Genomic DNA, 26,543 nt, shown 5'->3' on the forward strand with positions numbered 1-26,543 from the left:
ACCAGGGATTGAACTTATTATCTCACGCACATAAAGCATGTGCTGTACTCTTAAACTTTGACTCTAAGTACAGACCCATGACTCCTCCCAGAAAATACCTGTTGCTACATTTGCAAACTTTTGTACAATGTGAAATTCTCCTTCACATGCACAGGTTTACTTAGGGCCCAGTCCTATCCAACTTGAATGCCAGATGCAAGGGAGGGCACCAGGATGAGGTCTCTTGTTATCTGGTGTGCTCCCTGGGGCATTTGGTGGGCCGCTGTGAGATACAGGAAGCTGGACTAGATGGGCCTATGGCCTGATCCAGCGGGGCTGTTCTTATGTTCTTATGTTCCCAGCACTAACGCAGCCATGCCAATGGGTCATGCACTGCATCCTGTGGTGGGACGGCAGCCACGGAGGCCTCCTTAAGGTATGGGAAGGTTTGTTCCCTTACCTCAGGGCAGCATCAGCGCTGGAAAGTTGGATAGGATTAAATCCTTCGTTTTTACACCATGCAATTTGCAACCACACATTTACATGGAAAGCTTCACCTGATGTGTGGGAGTTACAAGATCGAATGAACTTTAATTCAATGGATCACTTATTCCCTTGTCCTCAGGGCAACCCAGAATCACCTAGCCATTAAATGGCTTCTTCCAAGTTATTGCAAGTTATTGCACTATTTTACCCCTGTATAACCACCTCTGTAGAAGACATTTGTGTAGGATTGATAAGCTCACAATATTGTTTTACAGTAGCAGATTTAATAGAGTATGATGTTTCCTTCTCATCCACGCCATAAATTTTAGGGAACATTCTGGACATAAACGACGAAGGCAGCTATTCAACAGAAAATTTTGAAGAAATACTGATTTCTAATATTGGTAATTAGAATTTATTCAGAACTTGGCAACCACATAAATCCCCCAGACAGAACATGTTACTGTTTGGTTCCACACATCACAGTTTAGAGGGGTAAATTTGGCTATACACTGTACTCATTATAGGCTTTACTTGGTTTCTGCATAAATGTTTTTCACCATCCAAGTTAACAGTTCAGTTGAATTGTTAACACACTCCAGTGGGTAAATATTTCATGCAAAAGAATGGTTAGAACAATATAGAATTGTGACATGGGGTATACTGTGTACTCACATAGTTTGAGGCCAGATCTGGATGAAGATAATCAATTCCTGCAATAAACAATGACAGCACATAAGCTCGCGATTGACAAATGCAAGAAAAATGGAGATGTTTAGAATAGCTGTGAAATTTATTTACTCTATAGATCAGTGCTTCTCAAACTTTTTAACCCAGGACCCACTTTTTAGAATGATAATTTTTAGGACCCACTGGAAGTGATGTCATTAACCTGGAAGTGTTGTCATGGCCGGAAGTGACATCATCAAGCAGGAAAATTTTTTAACAATCCTAGACTGCAATCCTAACCATACTTACCCTGAAATAAACCCCATTGACTATCATTGTTAAAAGTATATACACTGTAGTCTGTTAAAAGTACAGATGTCCCCAAATGCAGTCACATTGGCATCAAGTTTAATATACTAAAAATAAAATATTGAAATGAATGGGGGCCCACCTGAAATTGGCTCGCAACCCCCTAGTGGGTCCTGACCCACAGTTTGAGAAACTGTGCTGTAGATAAACATACTACAAAAAATAAAAATAGCCTCAGAACTTTGTCAGTTAAAGCCACATTGTTAAGCCCTGGACTTTCATATTAAATGGGGGTGGGGGGAAGACTCTTATTTAATGGTACAAGCCCAGCAAATAGACCAGGTTCAGAAATGTCTGTGGCATCTTAGGCACAGAGATTCAGGTTAGGCAGCAGGATTTATGTATTTTTAGACCATTTAAGCTTGCAAAGGATCATGATTCCTCAAATACTTGTATGCTTATAATTTCACAAAAACTAGGAGCACTAAAAGATAGAATACAGGAGAAACCAAAGGTCCTTGGCGTGAAAACCTCATATGAAAACCATCCATTGTTTGACAGATGGTCACAAGATACACACAGTATCCGCACTGCTATGCCTCCTTTCCAGCACCTGTACATAATTCCTCATAGTTATTGCCTGCTTTGATCTGCCAGTACCGACGTTTCTCTTATCCCCAAGCTCCAGTGAACTCTAACTGAGAATATCCCACAATCCCCAAGGATGCTAACTGTCGGACACTGCAGCTGCCATTACAGTTGCCACCAGCTTCTCTCTCCACCATTATTCCACGTACAGCATTATTCCAATGCAGAGCATAATGCACAAATACTAACGCAATCATTTAGACCGATAGCTATAAAATATAGATGAGCTTCCCTAAACAGAAGACAGTGAACAGAAGACTTAATGCATTTTCCTGGTAATATGTGAAAAGGCCACTAACAACATTGCAGTGAACCAACCAGCATGAAAGCCCTATTAAATCTCGATTCCTGGGAATGAATTCTTGGTGGTTTTTGTTGCATATATCATTTTTTGCCAAGTCCCTGATTTATGTAGTAAAACAAGAATTATTTTGCAATATATGATACAATTTAAGCGGTGAAAAAGTAGAAAATGAAGAACCTGATCCACAGTGCTCTTAAGCTTAGATAATTTCCATAATTGAGAGCCAGGACAGCGTAGTGGTTATGGTGGTGAACTGAGGGCTGGAAGATTCATGTTCAAATCCCCGCTTAGCCATGAAGTTTCCTGCGTGACCTTGGGCCAGTCAGTATCTCGCAGCCTAACCTACTTCCCTACTGCATGAAACCTACTGTGAGGACAAAAGGCATAAAAATCTGAAAAATAAATAATCTCCAAGTATTAAGAGGACAGGGAACTGCTGCCCATCTGTTTTTAGTCCCATCTCTAGTTCTATTTGCCAGAAAGAAGCCAGGTGTTAGGAGTAAGTGGCAAAGACCAAAAGGTACTAGGAAAAGAGAGCAAGAAGTCAACTTGCAATTACAGAAAGAAATTGGGAAGTACAGAATAGTAGTCAGTGCCTGGCAGACCTGGTGTGGTGACATTTGTCCAAAGATACCTGTTTCCAATTGCTTTGGTATGATATTTTGCATCTGCAGACAAACAAGAAACAATTGATATATCACTTTTACTTTATTTTGTTCTTGCCAGCTAAGAATCACTATACCAGTGATATTGTTGGCTTAAGGGCGGCGGCAGCAGTAGGAACAGTTCACAAAACTGACAGGGCAGGATAGGCTAGGTGCGCCAACGGTTAAACAAGCTGCTACTCAGTCGGGGGGAGCACTGCTACCCAAATACCATTGGTATCACAGCCCTTGGTATTTCTAAATCGGCAGCAACCTCTAGTGCCTCTAAAAGGTTTGAGAACCACTGGTGTAATGTTTGTCCTACACCTGGAAGATCCAGGTTCAAATCCTTGTTCAACCATGGAGCTTCCTGCGTGACTTTGGGCCAGTCACTCTCTCTTAGCCTCGCCTACTTCACAGGGCTGTTGTGAGGACAAAAGGAGGGCAGGAACCATTTACACCATCCCTGGAGGAAGGCCAGTGTAAAAATGTGAAAAATAAATAAAATGTCAATGTAAAATGTATTTTCAAATGGAGTAATTACTTCTTCACTTATTTTAGGCATTCTGATACATACAGTAAGGTCACCTTTGCATGCCAGGAGAGAGGATGCCAATCAGGAGGGAGAGACCCACATAACTGGCTTCACCCACCTGGTTACTTCATTCATACACTGTTTCCAGTGACAAGAGATTGCCGTTTAGGAAAAGAGCTCCAGTGTTGCTGGGTATGTGCATGTGTGAAACAGACCCAAGCACAGGGAAATGCCAGCAAAAGCAGCAAATACAATAACAGCTTTTAGTAAATGTCTAGGCCTAAGTGGGAATTTCAGCTCTACTTTAGTGACCTTGAACATGGAATCAAAGGCTGGTGGTTTAGAATAATTATCATAAAGTAAAGAGTGTGTATGATCTTTTGAACATGGTGCAACAATTGCAAACCAAGCTTTTGAAGGTTCTAGATTTTAACATACTTATACAGCACACACCTGTGCATGGAAATCCTGTTGTGTTCAGTGTGGCTTACTCCCAGGAAATTGTGTGTATTGTAGTGTGTGTAAATTGTAAGGTTGTATGTCCAACCTTAAGATACTAATGTGGTCTCTTTTACAAAAATATTTATGCATTTTAGGGTTTTTTTTTCTATATTGAAAAAAATATTTCTATTTCTATATTTTTTTTCTATATTTCTATATAGTAGTTGGCATCCTTCAGTCTCGGAAGACTATGGTGTCACGCTCTGAATGGTGGTTCTGGAACAGAGTATCCTCTCCAGTGCGCGAAGCCTGGGTAAAGTAGGTATGGAAGATAGGCTGTTACCCATGCAGCAAATTCCCCCCTCTCCACGTTGCTGAAATTGTCCAATGGAAAGGCAGAGGCCAATACGGTTGGTTCCAGCGGCGTCGCAGGAGTTGCCAGAACATGACTGTGTTCAGCCATGAACTGCCTCAGGGACTCCCGCTCCGGATTTTGCCTCGAGGTTGACTCCTGAAGCCTTTTCCATAACTGGATGTAGCCACAAGGCAGTGGAGGTTTGGGATCAGAGTTTTCCTTTTCTCAGATGAGCTGCCTTCCCAGGCTAACGAGTCCCATCTACCCGGTGGCTGCTTAGTCACCTCTTACGACAAGTACAGCCAAACTGAGGGCCTATTCTTATCCCCAGTCCCCCAGCCCCCAGGGGAAATTTATATATATATATATATATATATATATATATATATATATATATATATATATATAAATGCATTATAGTACCAAACATGCCCATGGACACATGATTTTAAAGCACTATCCTTTCACAACAATTAGGGAATGATGGCACACATATTATAGCTGTAACTATTAGCTACATGGAAAACTATGTACTCTGCACTGTAATATGTTAACAAGGTCTTAGGAGCTGGACTTAAGCCAGGTAGAGCAGTGAGAAAGAACAAAACAAGTTCTTTAGGACTGCATGATCGATAGGATAAACAACCAACTCCACCTCTGTGGCACAAATGTAATATATGTACCCTGCAGCTAGCACAATGCCGTTCTGCAAAAGGCTACAATTTCAAGTTGCAATTTCATTCCCCTGTTTACTGATCACCTGACTTTGCACTACTTCTCATCACAGGGTGTAAAGAATTCCACAGGAAAATCAATAATGGGATAACGAGGTCTGAAGAGGACTACACAAATGCTCGGGATAAAGTTACTTCTAAAAAGATTTTATTTTTGAGACCAGGTGCTTTAGTCCAGTATTTGTGCTCTTTGTTAATGGAGAAGGTGAGGAACTCTCACACCTTCACACAAAGTGAGAGTTTTGCAGTTAGAATTCTGCATACAACAATCCCAATGCTGTTCTTTTACTTTGATAGTGTTAAATGGGTACTGGCAACTGGCAGGCCCATTGAGGGGCACAAGCACATGCCCATGGTTCGACAAGGACAGATGTGGGCATGATCTGCCCCCATTAAGGAACTGCTGCATACATTGTGGCAGCCTAGAAATCTAGTTTGAACATCAAGAGTTGTACAGGAACCCTAGATCTTTGCAACTGGGTACAACTCTGCCTCACCTTGGGCACCTGATGGGAGGGGCAAGTGGATATTTAAAGGGGATATAAATCTTTTTTTAAAATAGAGTTACAAATATATGCAGTCACACAATTCTAGATTTCACAGCAGGCTTCTAGGCTGTTAAGACTGTTCCTTAATGGCTGTTTCCTAATGGACTTGCTCCAGACCTGGATGGAGTTATGCAGAGAATCGTCTCACAAGAAGAAGCTTTGCAAGGGCATGAGAAGCCATAGGAAGGCCTTTGCCCCTAAGCTTACCTCTGCTGCCTGTTGTTCTTCAGGAGGGCCTTCAAGGTGGGCCACTGGCCTTCAAGTGAGACAGTTAAGAAGTCATGATAACAAAGTTCATATTTGAAAGAAATTTTGCTAGTGACTGGAATTAAGAAGTCAGTACAAGAATAGACAGGACATTCATTGGCCAGGGCATGTTGTTTTATATATCTACAGCTTTCCTGGGTTGTTAATTAGCTTGTAGGACAATCTCCTTCCATTCATCCAGCATTTTCTTCTTCTAAAGCACCAAGCTTCTGGATGGAGCTTAGGCCCAGAAAGGTCTAGCTGTGCTCAGTCACTGTGAATGTGAACAAGTCGCTCTGTGGGTCCAAACAAAATAAGCCAGAGAGAGGTGAGTCATAAACAAGCAGCAATGGGGAGATGGCAGTATCATTTCCCCTGCTGTGTGTCTGTATTAAAGATGAGGATGACATAACAAGGCTAGGTCCCTGTGGATCTGTTCTTATAGCACAACTTACTTTGTCACTTATTTTTAGAAGCATGCTGGAGAGTTCACAGTGCAAATTTGAAATGTTATCCAGTGCAAACTGAACCCCTTTTAAAATATATCTCACATTTCAATAATGGTATACTAAACTAAAATGACTTCCTAAAATATCTTATTTTTTTGTTCTCCCATGTTACCCTAAACCTGCATAACAATCTCAATGGATGTAGTATAATTATCCCTATGCTAAAATGTTCATTTCTGCTGGGCAATTTCTAAATTAGCACCAAAATACCCTATTTGATCATTATTGCACTGCAGTTAAAACAAAAAACAAAAAAAAAACCTTCTACCCTAGGCTAGTATAAAGGAATCAAATATCCATGGAGACCGGACTGTACCCTAGGCAAGCTTTCTGAAGACAATTTCTTATTAAAAATTTCAGCTGAATATCTCACAAGGGAGCACAGTTTTGAGAAGCGGGTGAGAAAGAACATCAGCTTTAATTTTAAATAATCCTTCCTACATATTGCAGCAAGGGATGAAATTTACTCAGAGTGTCATGACATTTCAGCGTGCACTTACCATCATCCATAATTCCTATAGTTACACCTTTGCCGGTATAGCCCAGCTCCCAAGCTTCAGCCACATTCAGATCCAGTCCAGGAGTCCCATCTGCTTGCCCAGTGTTCATCTAATGCATCAAATTAAGAACACAAAGCCCAAAGAGACCTATTTGTTTGGCACAAAGCAGAATGTTTACATCCACTGAGATTCTACCTGATCCATCTGCTTCAAAACAGTCTTCGTCTGCTTGGGAACACAGCCCAGGAAGGGGGATGCGATTTGCAAACACTGGCTTCATTTAAGAACTAATACAACAGGATGGATAGGCTGCCAGCCCAATCCCATGCCTGACTACTCAGAAGTACATCCTGTTGTATTTAATGGGGCTTACTCCCAGGAAAGTGTGGATAGGATTGCAGTCTGCATCGCATAATCCAGGCCAGGACTCACTCTAAAATCTGGAATTGAATGCCAGAGCTCAGTCCTTGATCCTAAAAGCATTAAAAAAAGATAGCAGTGCCTCTGAACATGTGCAGAGTGCCTCTCATCCCAGTGTGAAAGCACTCCCAGAAGAGTAAAAAGCATAACTAACATTCATAATAGAGGGCAGGGAGAAGAGCATGCAGTTTAATAGGCAGGTTAGAGTCCTGGCACTCTGCCACTCTTCCTCATGAAACAGGGCTGAGCTTTTAAGGAAACTAACAGCCCAGTTATATCCCCCACTACCAGTCCAGAGCAAGCAGCACTAATGATGGACCACATACTGCATGGTATGGTAGGGGGAAGCAACAAGAAAGCTCATGAGAGGTAAGTAAAAAAACAAAAACTATTTACCTCTCCATAAGCCACCTGGTCTTCAATGGGTCTCCTTGAACCTATACCAGCTCTTTTGCTAGTGTAAGTCCAAAGAGACTGTCCAGGAGGACTGGCCTGGTAAGGGGGAAGAGGATTTTGGCATGCACTGTTGCCAGCAAGATACTCCTGCCCCTGAACTGCCCCTAGTTTGGTCTACTTCATGCCTGGCTTCTTCCCTGAATGGCCCCCAAACCGCCCCCACCACCACCTTTCCTGCTCTGTTAGGGCACCCAGGAGCCACTGGCACATGTACAGAGCCACCAGCCATTTCCTCATTGGGCCTTAAGCCCATCAAACACATCAACTATAACACAGCATGAATGATAGTGACTTAAGCTGTGGTTATTATATCTACTTCTCAATTCAAACAAAAATGAGACGCTACTTAGGAGACTAGTGTTTGCATCAGGGTTCCCATCAGCTATAGCCCTCCCTCCAGACATGTAGCCACATGCAACACTGCCTTTGGCTGCTACCAAACACTTGCATTTGCACTGCTGATTGGCATTATCCATCACCCATTAAGTCCTGTTGGCAGAAATCACAAGCCCTTTGCAGGGGGGGAATCCAGCGTTTGTGTTTGAGGGGAAGGGCCATGAGTACTACCAAGTCCAGAGTCCAGGTCAACCAGGCGGGTAGACCTGGGCTCTGGGTTCAACTTGATGTACTCTGTGGCCAAGGTTTGCTGGCTGGGTAGACCTGGACTCCCATTCTAACCAATCTCACCAGCACTCGCCCAGTGGACGTTTCCCTGGCGCCCGATTTTGCTCCCTAGATTGGCAGGTGCCCTTCCCTGCTGGCAGACAGTTTGGGGAGGCCATGCACCCATGGCCCCCCTTGGATCCACCCCGGCTCTTCGTAAAGTGAATATCATATAATGAAACTTGTTTGAGTATGGAGAGTCCATTGTAAAGTAGTTGATCCTAGGATCCTTGATCCTAGCCACCTTGGGAAGAAAGGAGGGGTACAAATTGAATAAATAAAGTCATTTGATCATAAAGTGATCTCATTGTAAATTAGGGGTCCACTATAACCTAGCCTTAAAAGCAATGGGAGATATAGCTGACTTTTACGTATGGATATCACTTCCTGAGTTCGGGTAACATCTGATGCAGGAACCATTTGGGTGGTTTCTTCTCTTCTGAAAGTCACCTGGCTAGAAATAACCATATTGTTAAGGTGAGAAAAAAAGTCATTGGCTCCATCCATATGGTTTCCGCATTCAATCCTTTCCAAAAAGTAGTATCAGAAAAAGCTACTCCAAAACCATTGCAGGAATACATGAATTGTGTCATCCTGTCCCCCCAAAAAACCCTTCAATTTTGAAAATAATAGAGGATGGTCCCTATACTTTTTTTTCCATTCTAAGATATGCCTGAGGACTTCTTTATTAGACACACTGATGTGAAGGAAAGGACTAAAAAATACTCATTGTTCCTTACCAAGTACCACTGCTTTGTAAATAAAGGGTCATTCATGTTGATGTCAATTTCATTGATATCTCTGTATCCTCGCTTTCTCCTTCCAAAGCCTTCTTGCTGCACAGCCTTCTTCACCTGCAAAGGTAATGTTTAAGATACATTTAACACACCACTGGTATTTCTACAGTCAAACTGTTTCTGTACTTTAAAAAAAACACAGACTAAATGAATGAGTACAACATTCTTGGGTGTCTTATTTAACTTTGACCTATTCTAGACACTGTGTCAACCCAGAACAATTTCATGGAACTCACCTCTCCTTTGCATTTCTCAGTGAGTACTGATGCCCAAGTCCATTCAAATCCTTATCCATCTATTCTCAGTGCCCAGTGGAGCTGTCATCCGCTTCCTCCTGTTCCCACTGGTAACGATATACCTGTGTAGTATAGGGCCTTCACAGCCCTTGTAAACTGCTGCCCAAGGCACCCAGCAAGTGATCTGATATTAAGGTCTGTCCAAATAGTTTATCTCAGTCGTAATCCTTTAATTGTTAATGTGGACCTGACACAATGTGCATTACTGAAAGCGCATACTTTCTCACAATAAACTATTCAGTGTGACAACAAATTGGAAACAATGACAATATTGGAAAACAAATCTGGACAACAGATCTTAGAGGAAAACATCAGTTAAACTATTCAAAACAAAATTGGGAAATATGTAAAAACATTAGTAATGAAAGAGAAAAAAACTGAAGGAAGCAGTCACTATCAACATATTGCTTTTCTACCAACTTAACTCTCATAGACCTCTCTCTCTTTCTCTGTCCCCTCCCCCACATGTGGTCGATGGCCATGTTATAAAACAAGCTGCCACTGTAACAACATAGCAGCGTCACCCCCACCAATTCCTAGAAATTGTAATGAAGTGAGAGATCCCTCTCAGAACTATCATCCCAGATTCAATGTGCTACTTTAGGTGTACCCCAAAATCAGAGAACTTTGGTTTCCCCCCCTTTTTTAGAACGCAACTTGCAGCCCAAGTTGCAAACTCTTTTAGAAGGTTCCATCCGTTTCAACAGAATTTTGACATGTGGTGTCAATTGCTGCTGCTTGCAAAACACAAGCCAAACTGGGCTTGGGTATCTGGAATTACAAGCTATGTGGTTCTTTAGATCCCAGTTGTAGTACCCAGAATTCTAATCAAAGTGTTAATGGTTGGCAACCTTCAGTCTCGAAAGACTATGGTATAAGCCTACAGCACCCAGTATTCCATGGTCTCCCATCCATTCCATGGTCTCCCATCCAAGTACTAACCAGGCCTGACCCTGCTTAGCTTCCAAGATCAGACGAGATTGGGCATGTGCAGGGTAACAGTTGCTGATGACTATTAAATCAGCTGGACAGTCCAATCCTAAAGGCAGTGCCACCGTCAGGTGCAGTGGCACCAAAGTGGCTACCAATGCAGCCTGTGGCCCCATGGCAGCTGCAGGATGCATTTATCCCCTTCCCCCAGGGAAAGCCTATTTCCCTGCTCTGATATTGCCTACATCTTTGGGCTGAGACAGATGCTGGAGAGAAAAGTTCATAAACCGTGAAGGAACACTGATGCCTAAGAGGCTTTGGGAGGAAGAAGTAGCAGTAACACCTAGGACAGGATTATAAGGGTTATAGTACTACCAGCTCTACTAAGGGGGAGTGAAGAGTTTTGAAAGGCCAGAATAACAAATATAAATAGAATAGTTGTAACAAGAGAATATGATTTCCAGTCAAGCTATACAACACACAGTCATGTACATGTGCATTCAAACAAACAAACAACCAGTTAAATAACAGGCTTCCCCCTCTCCCCTACCTTTGCCCTTTCTCTGTGCTTGTCATCAATTCAGCCCGACTCATATGCAAGCACAAGGAGAGAATGGAAAGAATTCTGGGAAACAATTCCATAGAACAGTTAACAGTAGTCAAGGTCAAGCTTGATATGGCTGGGATTTCCTAGTAAGCGCACTCAGGATGGTGGTATTAGCACTATTAAACCTAGCCAGGGGTGGAACGAAAGGTGTAATGAGCGAACTAAATGGAACACAGAATCATTAAGAGAAGGTGAATCACAAGCTCCTGTTTATGTTCTTTTATAAAAGGATGCCCAATGGAATTGAAACTAGAAACCTTAAGTTGGTGAAAGGGCACACATTTTTCAGAGCACACAATTAACCAGATATGATTGAGGTAGAGTACTAAGAAAGGTTCAGAAAAAAAGTTTACATGAGAGTCAATTTCTGGGCTAGAAAGAAAGAACACTGGATGCTGTTGGGCCCCCAAACAACCATGGATAGCTTAAAATTGAGCCACATTGACTTAGAATCAAAGAGTCGGAAGGGACCCATAAGATCATCTAGTCCATCCCCCTGCAGGAAATCCTCCTAGAGCATCTCTGCACATGCCCGATCATGTCTGATCTCGGAAGCTAAGCAGGGTTAGGCCTGGTTAGTACTTGGATGGGAGACCGCCTAGGAATACCGGGTGCTGTAGGCTTATACCATAGTCTTTCGAGACTGAAGGTTGCCAACCATCTCCAGTAGCTGCCTGTCAAGCCACCACTTGAAGTTCTCCATCAAAGGAGAATAGACCACCTCCCTTGGCAATCTGTTCCACTGCTGAATCACCTTTACCATCAAGAATTTCTTCCTGATGTCCAGCTGGAATCTCCTCTTGCAGCCTGCACTCACTGGATCTAGTTTTAGACTTAGGAAGGGTAGATGAGGTCATCACTCATGCCTGTGGATCAGGTTTGCCTTTGAGCATACATTCAGCAGAGAGCTTCAGCAAATGTATAATTTGTTATATGTTTATCCCACTCTTCCTTCATATTGCCCTCATATATACAGGCATGTGCCCCTCAATGACCTTCCAGCAAGCAATGGGCCGCATATGAGATGGTCACTGCTGGGCATGTGTTTGCACCTGGTTGCACCCTCTAAGACTCTGAAGGTGAGAGGAGCTCCACTCCCCTCACCTCTGGAGGCTTTTCTGAGCTTCCCAGAGGCTCAGAATGCCCCAATCGTGCATGATACATAATTTCCAATTTTCCAAAGGAAACAGGAAGTTGTGTATCTTGAGCAATTCTGGCATTCTGAGCCTCACAGAGACAGCATGCAGATGCGCTCTGCCTCTGGCAGGCTCAGAAAAGCCTCCGGAGGTGAGGGGAGCAGAGCTTCCCCTTGTCTTTGGAGGCTTCACAAGCCCCACTTTAATGACAGGGATGCTAGTCCACATAACTGTCGTTAGCAGTGCACAACTGTATAGCTTTGCAGCCTGTCAAACTTCTACAGCACACAGCTCCGCAACCTGGATGTTTGGCCATCAGAAATGGCATTTGAAAACAAAATCTATCTATCAATGGATAACCATCAATGTTATCATTGGATAACCATCAATGTTAAGAAGCAACTACTTAAGATCCTCAAGCTCAATGGGCTTTCTTGGTAACATTGCCTCATGCTATGGGCAGCAACCCCACCTTCAATAGAGCTCAATTCTTGCCCCCCTTCCCACTGAGAACTCAGATCTTCACTTTTGCCTCTTCCATTTCCCCCATATTCTGGCAAACAATGCTCTTAATGCTCTCTCAAAGAGGACTTCCCATCTCCGGCTCAAAAATTCTCTGACCTCAACCCAAATGACATCATCCACCATTGTCATCCATGGACATCAGAAAGGGCGATAAGTTCTGTATAACATACCCTCTTCCATGGTCAATTTTTACTTCTAGTAAAAATTTTACTTTTATTAAAAAGCCTAGTAAAAGCTTCAGTTCTAATTTCCTGCTGTGCATTGGTGCAATTTGTTGTGATGGTTTTTGAATCAGTCAGGAAAAATCAATACAGTTCATAGAGGAAAGCACATTGGAAGAACATGATTAGAGAAACACATGCTGTCATCATGCCCACCCCCTCCTGCCAAGTTATATTATTGTTATATTTACATGGGGCTGCTCTTGAAGACAGCCTGGAAACTACAATAGGTGCAGAATATAGTTGCAAGAGTTCTGACAGAAACCATCTATTCAGACCACATTACACCAATCCTCCACTCTTTCATTGGTTACCAGTGGATTTCTGAGCTCAGTTTAAGGCACGGTGACTTTTGACCCCAGACTGTAACCCACATGTAAAGGTTCTGCCAAGAAAATTTGTTATCACTTATGAAGTCATGTCGGTCTTCACACCTGTCTTTTAAGTATTTTGTGTTATACTGCTCTCTGCTGGTTTTTAGAAACTTTGTAATTTAATAGGTTTTAAGGTGAAACTCCACCTGTAACCAATCAATTGTTTGCCCACCTCTTGCCCACCTATTTCCCATCTTTAATGCAAATTGCACCTTATCTGTAACCTGTTAGGTGTTTGCCCCATCTCTGATGTAAAATGTCAGCCAATGGGATGTCTAGATTTGGGACCAAGAACCAGAAATTGTATAAATTGGTCAGGAGACCACTGAGATTTGCTCCCATGCTTTGGACACTAGTCCCGTGGGCTGCCACTGCATGCAATTAAAATACAGCCTGCAAACTTTCACCCTTGGGTACGGAGTTTTCCTTGAGTTGCTTTCTTTCAACCTTGCAACAAGTTTAGGGCACCGGCTTTGACCTAAAGCCAGTTTAATGCCCTAAATCAGTGCTTCCCAAACTGGTGGGTCATGACCTACCAGGGGAACTGGAAGAGGGCCATTGCCCCTTAAATGGAGTGGCCCAGAAATGAGTGCCCCAACAGCACCACAGCCATCATGCCCCACTGGGAGCAAGGGGCTTTTAAACCTACCTGGGGGCATCGCGATGGTTCCCTAATCAGAGCTATTTGCTGCAGCAGGGAGGCCCGCAGTGGGGACTGCAAGCCCCCCTCACCCTGTTGGAGGCCAGCACAACTCCCCAGGTAAGTTTAAAACTAACTCCTGGCAGTGTGCAATTGCTGCAGTGCAGTTGCTGGCCCCGCCTGCCCGTGCATGAACTTGCCAGGTTCCCAATTCCCCTGTAGGAGTTTGGCAATCACTGCCCTAAATAATTGGAAACCATAAAATCTCAAGTACCACATTCATCAATAGGAACATGCCCAAGACCTTCCTTCCCCTTTCTAGACTCTCTTCTTTGGGTCCCAGCGGGTAGTTGGCAACCCTCAGTCTTGAAAAACTATGGTATCGCACTCTGAAAGGTGGTTCTGGAACAGCGTCTAGTGTGGCTGAAAAGGCCGATTCGGGAGTGACAATCCCTTCCACACTGGGAGCAAGTGCAGTCTGTCCCTGGTCTGTCTCCCTGGCTATGGGCCTTCCTTCTTTGCCTCTTTGCCTCAGACTGTTGGCCAAGTGTCTCTTCAAACTGGGAAAGGCCATGCTGCACAGCCTGCCTCCAAGCGGGCCGCTCAGAGGCCAGGGTTTCCTACTTGTTGAGGTCCACTCCTAAGGCCTTCAGATCCCTCTTGCAGATGTCCTTGTATCGCAGCTGTGGTCTACCTGCACTAATTGAGTCCCAGCACTAATTGAGATATTGTGTGAGTACTCTGAAATGTCTTCTCGGTTATGGCATCCAGGATTTGCAAAAAGCTCTCAAGAAAGATAAGCCTGGCCCCCTCATTCAGGGCTGGCCTAGTGATAAAGGTGAGTAAAGTGACTGCTTCAAGCAGCGAACTGGGAGGAGCGGCACATTGACAAGGGATGGCCTAAATCCCACATCCAGCCTATCACCCACTGAGCCTCATCAAGAGGCTCCCTGATCTTCTTTCCCCACATGGAGAGTGAAGAGGATGAGGATGAGCATAGTGGCAGCCCACCTCTTCTCCACTGGTGCTGGGGCAAGAAGAAGAAAAAAAGCAGCACCGTTTTCCCTCGCCTCTCTTGTTGCCACCTTGTTGTCGCCATTGTTGTCAGCAGCAAAGATGGTTTTAATAAGTGAGCCTTTTTAGAATCATCATCACAGCAATAACCGAAACTGCAATCTTAAGAATTGCCATTTTGTTGAAGATGGAGAACTGGCTAGGTGGGGAGAACATTTGCTTAGGGGTAGACAGAGAACAGTGGAGGGAACGCAAGTGTGCAGCATGGTGAACACTCTCTCTGCCAGCATTCCAGCGTTGACTGAAGGCCTTCCTCTTTTTCCCTTTAGATTGAGTATTTCAAAAATTGTTATACTGCCACCAGTTCGCCTCTTTTAGTCCTTGGTTTGCAATGGTGTGATTATTGTACTTTGCTCAGAATCTTGTGAGAAAGGAAAGGGGTACATTCCTAAGATAAAATAAATGTGAGACAAATAGTAGTGAGTTCCCCACTGGAGGAAGGCAGCATAGCTTTTGTAGTAACATCATTCAACACAAGATACTCTCCGCCTCTAGAACACCGGCGCTCAAACTAGTGACTGCTGTGCGTCCAGAATGAGGTCCACCTGGGCACCACGCAAATTCCTCCTCGTTCGGAGGACAGGGGCTCTCTGGGCAGTCACATCATCTGCCCGGCGTCCCAGAGGGCTGCATGACAGGACATCCGGGCAGTCACAACTGCCCAGAGCATCCCTGTCCCCCAATTGAGGGGTATTTAGCGCAGCTTGGGGCAGAACTAAAGGTCTCACTGGATGGATGAATCCACCCAAATGCTGGATTGAGCCCTCAGGCCCGAGTTCACACAGCCCTGCTTTAAAAAAAAAAAAAATTATAAGGGCCCCAAACTTCTTTGACCCATATACCACATTCGACCTCCAGCATAATGAGGTATTGGGTACTTCTTGAAGCAAAAGAAGGAATGGTGAATGTTTGAGTAAAGGATAAGTTTGGGGTTTGGCTGTTTGTTCCTTGGATCCACAGCTCAGTGCTGTAATCTTCAGGCCTCATTTTTTACCAAGTCATTGGATTTGAACCAACATTTTAAAATTTCTCAGCACTCAGAAATCAACACTATCCAACAAAATGTGTTTCCTTTCTCTCTGCTCTCAAAAGATTTTTTCCTCCTGCCTTTACCACCAGTTATTGAAAAATGAAGAGTTGAAAACATAAGTAGTTTGTACTTAAACTGTCACCTGCTAACTTTCCTTTGTGACTTCTCTGAAGCTTGACTCTTAGTTGGTAAATTAGAATTGCATTGCCAAAAAAAAAAAAAAAGGAAGAAAGAAAGAAAGAAGCAGAACTTGGGAAAAGGAATCAATATTTTTCTCCATTTAGCAGGCCTCTCACCATTTGGAGCACTAATACAAGGAATCAATGTGAACAAGGAGCTTGAGAGGAGTGTTCAGCCCCTTCAACTAAGCAATCAATATATTTATCTGATAATTCATCTGAAAGTCAAAATTGGTTATGCTGGAAATTTCCGGGTGGATAAATAGAGTGACACTGTATTTTCCCTCCTGTATTTCAGGAAATTTAGAACTGAGGTCAAGCAGCTTATTCTAGATGGCTGCCTTCTGGAAGTTACAGCTGTCCAGAACTGCTTCCACTGCTGGTGGCAGTAGCGGTAGTACTGAAGGTCTGTAGAAGACCATTCTCTTTTTAACCTTTACAAATGCAAAACCTATTTATGCCAAGCAGCCGAGCCACTTGTTGTAGGGATACTTAGACGCAATCCTCTCTCACAGCCCAATCCTATCCCCCTCCACATTATAGCACACAGCTACACCAACCAAGGTTGTGTTGCATGTATGGTGAAAGGGCAATCTCACAGCCTGCAGGAGGTAAGTAAAAATATATTTTTTTTAAATGCCAAATACCTTTTCCAAACATGGCCTAGAAAATTCACACCCACTTTAAGCTAATTAGTTCCCTCTTCACTCAATATAGCCCTAATTCTGCAGAAAGCACTGCTGGTATTGCCCCACCACCAAGGTGGCTTGTCTGTTCAACCTGCAGAGGTCCTCCTTCTTCCCCTCTTCTGCCAACAGCTTCTTCAGCCACTACAGCAACATCTTGGTCCTCAGCAGGTCTTGTGAGTGGCAGCCACACACTAGTCTCCAGCAGTCTCTGTTCCAGAAGTTCCAGCAGGCCTCAGTAGTCTTTTCACCATCCATCCCTCTATCCATCCACCACTCAGTTAGTTAGTTCATTGGTCAGTCAGCAGCTCCTTTACTCTGTCAGTCGGTCAGTCTGCTTAGTCCCGCAATCCATTAACCAGTTCACTAGTCAGCTAGTCAGGCCTCCAACCTCCTTCCTTCTACACCCACCAACTCTCACTGCTCCAGGTGCTACTTTTATCCTTGAAGACCTTGTTGCTTGTAGTGGCTACAGCTGTGTAGCACACTAGCTGCTAAATGCCTAGGTTTTAACCCCATACTTGCCAGAACTGTCAGAGCAATGGGCCACTATTAACACCACATAAAACCACATAACACTCTATCTCCTTGAGAGATCTTGCATGTTTCCATTACACCCCACTGTAGTCTGCTCGAATGCCTATGGAACTCCTTGGACATATGCCAATCATTTTGCTGACTTCAATCCAAGGAGAGAAAAGTGGGTGTCCGAAAAGAGAGGATCAGATTTTGGTGCAAGTCACTGCTTCCCTTTCTCGCCCCTCCCTGACCTCCCCGCACCATCCCCCTTCCCACTCATAAACATGCCTCTGCCACTAACATACTGGTGCCAGTGGAAGCCTCTAGAGCCCCTGCTGTGCAAGCCACAATGCTGTCCATTTGCAGCAGCTTCCCAGAAATGGACTACAGCAACCCAGGGTTTGGGTCGCTGCTAGAATGTGAGTTCTGCACAAAGTGCCCTGCACTGCTGGAATGTGAGTTCCTGCAGGGCAGGTTGACAATAGGATGGGGCCCTCAGTCTCCTCGGAACAGAACTTGCTGATTTCCCTGCCTGACAGAACACCACCTCCTTCTTGGTTTGAAGTCCATGCCACACACACAGACACCTGTCAAGCAAGGAGGCCACAAGTTAAGATGCTCTGAATTGTGATGATTTTAATGTTTTGATTCATTTTAATTTGTGTTTTTAATTGTGATGATATGTTTTTGTAGATATGTTGAAAGCTGCCTTTTGTCCCTTCCCGGAGAAAGGCCGAATAGAAATCAATCAATCAATCAATCAATCAAGTTAACAGGCCAATCAGGCAGCAATCCAAGCAGAGTTTCTATTTCTCTCAGGCCTTCACATTTCTCTAAAAGTACCATGACATCACACAGGGTAGGGAAACTGATGAAGACATTAATCTTAAAACAGAGATTGCAACAATGCAATGTTAAAAAAAAAAAACCCATTAAATTCCACTCCTTTGCCGTAAACTTGAGATCACTCTTGCCAGTCTCATTTTTTCCATTTCACTCTGCACATAATGCTTCCTACTTCACTGTCCTTTAATAGCCCACTATTCCTCTTGAAACATATTCTGTATAATAACATGTTGCCCACTGAACATCAGGCGGACTTATCTGTGGACCCAGCAGCATCATGCTTTTATTAGGAATCTATGCACAATAGAGGTTTTCTCTAGTTCTCCTGTAATTGACTGCTACCTAAAGGGTGTTTTTAAGTGTGCATACCTTAATGGTTTCTTATCAAAAGCAAGAAATGCTTCTATGTCACTAAGCTATAACATCACAACAGAAATAAATTGTTGTGGTGGAGCTCATTTCCGATTCATCCAGATGGGCTTGGGCTTAAAAGCCTGTACTTATTCCCCTGGCAGAAGATACCTACGGTGCAGTAAGTTATGCTGTTGAAATGAAGCCATCTGCAAATTACCCTGGATTCTATATTTCCCCAGCTTTCGACATACGAAGTCACTTCTCAAGATCTCACAATTCCTTATATGAATGCTTTAAAACAGGACCTACTAGGGTCCAATATCATGTGGATCATATGGCACCTAGCTCAGCCACCACAGAGCTGAAAATGTTTGTGTTTTTAATTGTGATGTTACGTTTTTGTACATGTTATTTTGTCCAGCAGAGCTGCTGGACAGGGTGGGCTTCCAGTGGGAGAGAGGCATGGTGCTTTGCCCTGAATAGGTGAGAAGATGCAGGCGGGAGGACTGTGTGGTTGGAGAAGTTTCCAAGTCTGCATTCTGCTTTGACTTCCAAGCTGGAAAGTTCAAATTCCATTCTGTGTAACGGGACCTTTGGCTGATCACGACTTAAGTTTGAAGCCTAAATTGATGGTGTCGATTCTGGCCATGATATCACTTCCAGGTTGATGACATCACTTCCTGTGGGAAGTGAAAAATGAAAATGAAAATGAAAAATGAAAAAAGTGAAAAATGACAGATTGTCATTTTAAAAAGTGGGTCCCTAAGAAGTTTGAGAACTACTGTTGTAAAACATAGTATAAATAAAGGGCAATACAATGTATTAAAGCATAACATCTACAGGAGGACAGACAATGTAAATCAGGAAGTAAACCTTAGACAAAACATTATTGTTGGCATCCTTTAGTCTCGGAAGACTATGGTATCACGCTCTGAATGGTGGCTCTGGAACAGTGTCCTCTCCAGTACGCGAAGCCTGGGTAAAGTAGGTATGGAGGATAGGCTGTTACCCATGCAGCAAATCCCCCCTCTACACGTCGCTGAAATGGTCCAATTGAAAGGCAGAAGCCAATACGGTTGGTTCCAGCGGCGTCGCAGGAGTTGCCAGAACATGACTGTGTTCAGCCATGAACTGCCTCAGGGACTCCCGCTCCAGATTTTGCCTCGAGGTTGACTCCTGAAGCCTTTTCCTTAACTTGATGTAGCCACAAGGCAGTGGAGGTTTGAGATCAGAGTTTTCCTTCTCTCAGATAAGCTGCCTTCCCAGGCTGACGAGCTCCATCTACCCGGTGGCTGTTTAGTCGCCTCTTACGACAAGTACAGCCAAACTGAGGGCCTATTCTTATCCCCAGCCCCCAGGGGATCAAAGAGCATCAATATTATCAATATAGACAAAACAGCCTCAATATTATCGAACCACAAAAAAGAGAGAGAAACATGAATCATGAAGCCTAGTTACGATCAGTTATACCACATATTAAAAAACTTTCCAACCAGCAGCCAACCATCTCAGTTACATTTATACTACTGAGAGACTCAGTCTCATCTTACTTATCAACTATCTTGTTTAAACAAGACAGATTTTTCAGAGCTCTATCCTAGGGGAAATTCCTCTCTGTTCAAATTCTACATAGTAGCATTTGTTTAAAGTTTTGTTTATTATACATGTCTACATTATCAAGAGTGGAAGTTCTGCAGGTAGACATCAAATACTCTGCTCTTGTCAGAGTTGTATAAAAATGTTCAGTCCTGCTATCACCTTATGTTGATGCTAAAAAGTATAATTTGGGGTAATAACCTCTCACTGAGGTTACTCACTGAAGGTCACTGAAGCAAAGAATCTAAACATATTCCTTTGAATGTAAAAACTTTTTTTCTCTCTTCCAGACTTTCTTTCCCGAAGCCGCCATACTACATGCAAATTAGATTTTTTTTTAAACTTATGCCTAGTTCCCCCCATTTCTTTGTCACAGAGAAGGCAAAATGATGGAGGCAAGGGGGAAGTGAGGTGAGAGAATGAGAGAGTATTGTTGGCTGATTTTTAAAGAAAAGGAAGATCCACTTCCCTAGCTAGTAGTTTTCAGGTATAGTTTCAGGGATGCTGGGCAAGAGAAAATTGAGCTGTTTCACAGAAACAGCTTCATGGTTTTGTAACCAGAACGTACATAGCTGCAAAAGGTTTGCTGGCAAAAGAGGTAAGGTGAGTACTTGATTTCAAACAGAAGTGCTGGGGCTTTAATTCGCTTGCACTGGCACCGAACAGTTGGATAGTACTGAACCCTAAGGGTACAGGGAGGGGAGAGGCTGCAGAGGCTTAGGGGTAAGTAGATAGAATTAAGGTAGCACATCAGAACTGAAATGGAGAATTTTTCACAGGCAATAGGAGGGAATGAGAACTCAGAGTGAATGAGGACCTGGCTAGTTGTCACACTCAAATATATGTAACAAAATTGCAATGGACACTGTTAAAAGTGAAAGGTAGCTCCAGGAGGAAAGGGGTTTGAAATACAGAAGCGATTAGGAGGTAGGTATTAATTCTGCTGCCATCTACCTCTTCTCTGCTACACGGAGTCCCTCCCTCCTCAGGCAAAACCCTTGTGTAGAGATCTAAACAAGAGATCTATACAAGAAACGTGGGTTTATCCTGGCAAAAGTGCTCTTTTTGGTGTGGGTACAAAGCCTGCCTGCCCCTCAAACAACCAGTCGGGCTGAGGTTGATGCAAAAATCACAACAGTGATTAAATGCTAGCGACCCCTCCGTTGGCTGGAGAAAGGATGGATTGTTATGTTATTTGCTCAATTGAATCTGCAGGCCCCAACTATGTTTATATATTGTACGTTTCAATTGTTTTATGAACATTTCGAGAGTCACTTTGTGCATTTGATTAGGCAAAGGAATGGCAAGGTAGAAATTTTTTAATTAAATAGTGCTCTTCCATGATGTATACATTTATCTAGGGGATCACTGCACCTCTTTTTGGAAGCCAGGGCAAAGGGAAGGGTGAATGGGTCATGGTAATTACCACTAAGGAAACCTAGGTTTGCTACCCCTTTTTCTAGAAGTGCTTGCCTTTTTGGGAAGATACATAATGGGGGGAAATTCAGCCGAAGCATCAACTGTTCTCTTAGAACTGCAGTGATAGGGAAAGCCACAAATGTTGACACCTCAGCTATCCATCAAGCAACTTTTGTCACGAAAGGGTATAGCAACCTTAAAGAAAGATTAAGCAACAGGAATATTTTAGTTGAATAGGTAGAATGCTAGTTTGCCAGGTTACACCCAGGGATTTTGCCTTGTATATCTGCCACTGAATCAGGAGACCAGCCAGTAGTTGCAGGAGATCCTCTTTCCAATTTTCCTGAGTAATTTAGCTCAGTGTCAGCAGCACAAGCTTGTGTGTGTCTATTCAGAAGTAAGGCCCTTTGTCTTCAAAGTGTATAACACTTCTGAGAGCCAGGATGGTGTACAGGTTCACAAGACGGACTAAGACCTGGAAGATCCAGGTTCAAATCCCTGCTCAGTCACGAAGCTTCCTGGGTGACCCTGGGCCACTGTCAACCTCACCTACTTCACAGGGTTATGATGAGGACAAAACAAGGGACAACATACACCAACCAGAGCTCCTTAAAGGAAAGGTGGAATACAAATAGTAACAATAATAGTAATAATAATTCTCACTATAGCAGGTGGGGAGGGTGCCAGAAAAACCGGCAATAGAAGCTGCTGTCTCATGATTTGGTAGCATGTTTACCACCACCACTCCCATGAGGTCTGAATGTTCCTTTGTCAGCTCCCCATAATGCTGAGAAAGGAGCATCCTGCAGCCAACCTTCTCCCCCACTGCAGCCAACTAAGAATGGATGTCCTTAAAGGCTCTAATGACATCACAGTAGCCCCTGCTGTAGAAGGGGAGAAGACAGGTGGTTCAGCATGTTTGCACTGCTGCTGCTGGCCAGCTGGCAGTCTCCTTCTGCACTCTGCCTCCCTGACTCTTGAAACAGCAGAGTTTCACCTAAGGACAGAAGAAAAATAAGGGAGGGGGGAGCAGTAGGGACTTGAATTGGTGTTCCACTAGCATACCAATCGAGCCTCTACTGTTCTGCCTTATTTCCTCCTTCTTTCCCATGCCTGCCTCTGCCTTTTCAAAAGGCACAGGGTGCAGGAAGTAGACGGATCCTGTCAGATGAAGGAGCAATGGCTCTAGTTCACCCATAGCCCAAAAGTAAGTACAGGGGGAACCATATCCACAAATCCCACATCCATGGTTCCTATTATTTGCAGATGTGGGGCCCCTGCTCCCTGTGCACCTTCTGGAGGCAAGAGGAGCCACTCTCCGGAGGCAAGTGGAGGGGTGGCAAGGGAATTTCCCTGGCCTTCATAACGTCTTTTAAAGGCTTAAAAATAACACTTCCAGTTCTGCTGAAAACCTCAATGGCCACTCTGAACCCTGCAGATGCACACAGTTTCTGTGGGGCTTAGAAGAACCTCTGGAGGGTCCAGGGAGGGGCATCCCCGATACCCATGGTTTCATGTATCCAAGGGAGCTCCCAGAACAAAACCCCTGCAGATACCGGGGCACGCCTGTATTCCCTGAGTAAGCCCAGGGAGAAAGAAAGAGCTGGATCTGGAGGGAAAGTCAGGAAAAAAGAGATGGCCATAAACTCACTGCCTTTCAGCCCCAGCTGCTGTAGGAAAAAAACCAAGCCATGTTTGAAACACTTCAGGACAAATTGGGAATGGCACTTGACCAGATAGGTGGGGAAGGCAGGTTTCTGGGTGGGAATTGGCCCACTCTCTGCTTCCCCATAGCACTGCCTTTGCCATAATGAAAAACAGGTGTTTATCAAGAGGAGGCATCTGGTTCTGTGCAGGCATGAAAGTCCCCTTCGTGCTGAGCTGCTAATTACAGGCTTGTATTTTTTTTTTTTCTTAATTTAGTTAGCTGCAAAATTTATCTGGATTGCACAACATTTGAATACTGAAGTAACTGCAGCTAAAAACAGCAAAGACCCTGATGCTGACAGAGAGAGAACGAGATGCTGGATGTTTGAATTTCGGTAACAAGAAAGCAGAGAGCATCATGGAGGCCTTCTGGAACTGGTAACAAGCAATGTCAAATCATGGCAGATTCTTTACATTACAAAAGGCGCAGAGTAAAAATAAATATTTCTTACTTCTCATTCTACAAAACCCCATCATGACATTGTGTAATGAACTTCTACTTTTGCAGTTGCTATATATAGAGTGGATTCGTGAGACCTTTTCACTACCCTCCTTTTTTTGAAACTGCTACTATGACTTTGGATACATTGGCTCTGACATTGTCAGAGTTAACCAGGATTCTGACCATCTGCCTCTCTTGCATGCAAGTACTCTGAATTAGGACATTTACTTACAGCCCAATCCAAACTAACGTCTCCACTGGCAGAATGCATGTTCCACTGGCGAAGCCAGCAGGATCCAGGTGGAAAGACCTGGATTTTACCAGAAGTCATACGATGTTATGATTGCAGTGGCCAGGTCACCATCTGCCAGCATGACATAAGGTAGTGGTGACAGTGGTGGTCCTGGAGGGGGAGCGGGGGGGCAAATTCCCCAAGTACTGTGTCTGCGCAGTGCTCCAGACTGCCCAGGAAGCCTTCTGAGGCTTCCAACGTGATCTTAAGCAGTACTTCTTGTTTCCCAGAAGTACTGTTTAAGAATGCAGGGAAGGCTCAGAACACTTTTGTAGTCGTCTCCAATGTCACGCGAGACTCCGTGGCGCTGGGTAAGCAGGGGAGTGGCGTGGTGTGGGGGGGCAGCATCACAGACCTTTGCCCCAAGGCGTGGTGAGGGACAGGTCCATAAAAGTGGTGAGAGCAGGTGGTGGGTCGAACAGGGGAATTTCCAGGCAGAGAATGAGACAGAATGAGGAAAAAGAGGGTGGGATTGTCTGCATAAGCATATGGCTGAATCCTATCTCTGTCACAGGACCAAGGAGTCCCATAAGGACAGGGGAGCTTTCTTGGGGGCACATGACCAGAAGTAACAATGAGGAGACTTTGCCCTCCACTTGGTATGTTATTGGATCACAGTACACAGGGCATGACCCCACTGTGCCCTGGGTTTTGGGGGAGGCAACAATAGTATGTTGCTGGATCCGTTTCTGCAAAATAAAAAATAAAAAAGCGTGCCCCAGCAAACAGAATTCTGCTCCTAGTCTGCTCGGGGAAAAAGTATAGATAGATCTTGGCGGGGAGGGGAAAGAAAGAAGATTTCAATCTTCAGTGAATGCCAAGGTAAGTCCTCATACATGCGCCTCCAATGTACTGGGGAGAAGAAATAAATAGTGTATGTTGGTGATTCTTTACTGGCAAGAATTTCAAATAAACAGCTTCAGCAAAAATGAAGGATCTCATCCCCTGCCCTACATAAGCAACTTAAGATAAACACATTCTCATAGTCCCCAAATAATAAAAAGGTTAAAAGAAGACAAGGCAGAATTAAAATAAAATCCCCTGGCTGTAGACAAACTCAAGCACAAGAGACTCAGAGAAAATCACTGCCGTAATTAAACTCCTAAAGCGAACTAAATAAATGTTTGCACAAAGCAAACACCAAGCGCAATCTGCAGTCCTTCTCCTTCCTATTTCATGAAGAGACTACAAATTGTCCATGGATTTTATGTTTCTGCATATGTCTCCCCATGCCACTCTGTGACTGGAATTTTGTCCATGAAACCGTATCATTTTCTTGGACTCTTAAGTGTGAACATGTCTCAGTGCAACTGGAGAATTTATGCAGTAAATTTTCTCCTTTCTCTGTTTCCCCCCTCTGCCCTGCCTGCAACTGGCTGCAGATATCAAAGAAAGAACCAGTGGTTCACAAACTTTTTAGAGGCCCTAGAGCAGGGGTGTCCAAAGTTTTTGGCAGGAGGGCCAAATAATCTCCCTGACACTGTGTGCCGGGGGGGGGGGGAGAATTAATTTATATTTAAAATTTGAATAAATTTACATAAGTTTACATAAATGAATATATTAAAGATGAACTTGTATGAATGAATGAAGGTCTTGCAATAGCTCAAGGCCTATAAAAGGCCTTGCACAAAGCAAGGCTGGCCTTTCCTTTGCTGCCGCTACTGCATCACAGACATGAAACAACAAGCAGTAAAGGGAGCCCTCATTCCACAGCTCACGCGAGAGGTCAGACAGTCTCCCTCAAGCTGAGAGCAGTTGTGTCGGGCCAAAGTGGGCTCCAACGAAGCTCCAGAGAGCCAGAGGCTCATTGGAGACTGGGGGCTCCCTGAGGGCCACATTGAGAGGCCTCGAGGGCCACAAATGGCCCCAGGGCCGGGGTTTGGGCACCCCTGCCCTAGAGCATTGGTTCCCAAGCTGTTGTCAATGCAAGACCCTGAAAAGTGATTCGTTAGGTCTCAGTAAAAAAAATCACATTTGATCACTTCCAGTGTCTTGCTGTGCAGGCAATCTCCCGCAGACCACCAAAGAGGGGGGAGAATTGACTGCCCACAGCCACAACCATTCAAGTGTCAGCTGTGGCTGTGGGCAGGTCATTCTCCATCCTCTGATATTCAATGGGGGACGGCTTGGGAGATGAACCACCAGAGAGGGTGGAGACCAGACTCTCCACAGTCACATGTGGTCCCATGAGGATTCCAATTTTTGCCTCAGTGGGCTCCTAAAGGTTGGGAACCACTGCTCTAGAGGCTGGTGCCTGATTTATAAATGCCAAGGGGTGTGGCTATAATGGTGATTGGACAGCAATGCTCCCCTTGCAGTTAGCAACTTGTTTAACCCTTGATGCACGTAGCCTACCCTGCCCTATCAGTTCTGTGACCCAAACACTGGATCATGACCCACAGTTTGGGAACTGCTGAAGTAGACCCA

The 26,543-nt window shown here is 44.0% G+C and overlaps 1 protein-coding gene across 1 annotated transcript in view; it reads right to left on the reverse strand.

Moving 5' to 3' along the window:
- The window catches only part of PCSK2 (proprotein convertase subtilisin/kexin type 2), a 105,131-nt gene that overhangs the window by 44,092 nt on the left and 34,496 nt on the right, over positions 1-26,543 (reverse strand). The window contains exons 3-5 of the mRNA XM_066638562.1: positions 9,187-9,300; positions 6,908-7,016; positions 1,141-1,178 (exon numbers count right to left, since the gene is read on the reverse strand). Of these exons, the coding sequence (XP_066494659.1) occupies positions 1,141-1,178; positions 6,908-7,016; positions 9,187-9,300 (261 nt within the window). The remainder of the gene's footprint in view (positions 1-1,140; positions 1,179-6,907; positions 7,017-9,186; positions 9,301-26,543) is intronic.

Source organism: Tiliqua scincoides, chromosome 1 (assembly GCF_035046505.1).
Source record: "Tiliqua scincoides isolate rTilSci1 chromosome 1, rTilSci1.hap2, whole genome shotgun sequence".
In the NCBI taxonomy this organism is placed as follows: domain Eukaryota; kingdom Metazoa; phylum Chordata; class Lepidosauria; order Squamata; family Scincidae; genus Tiliqua; species Tiliqua scincoides.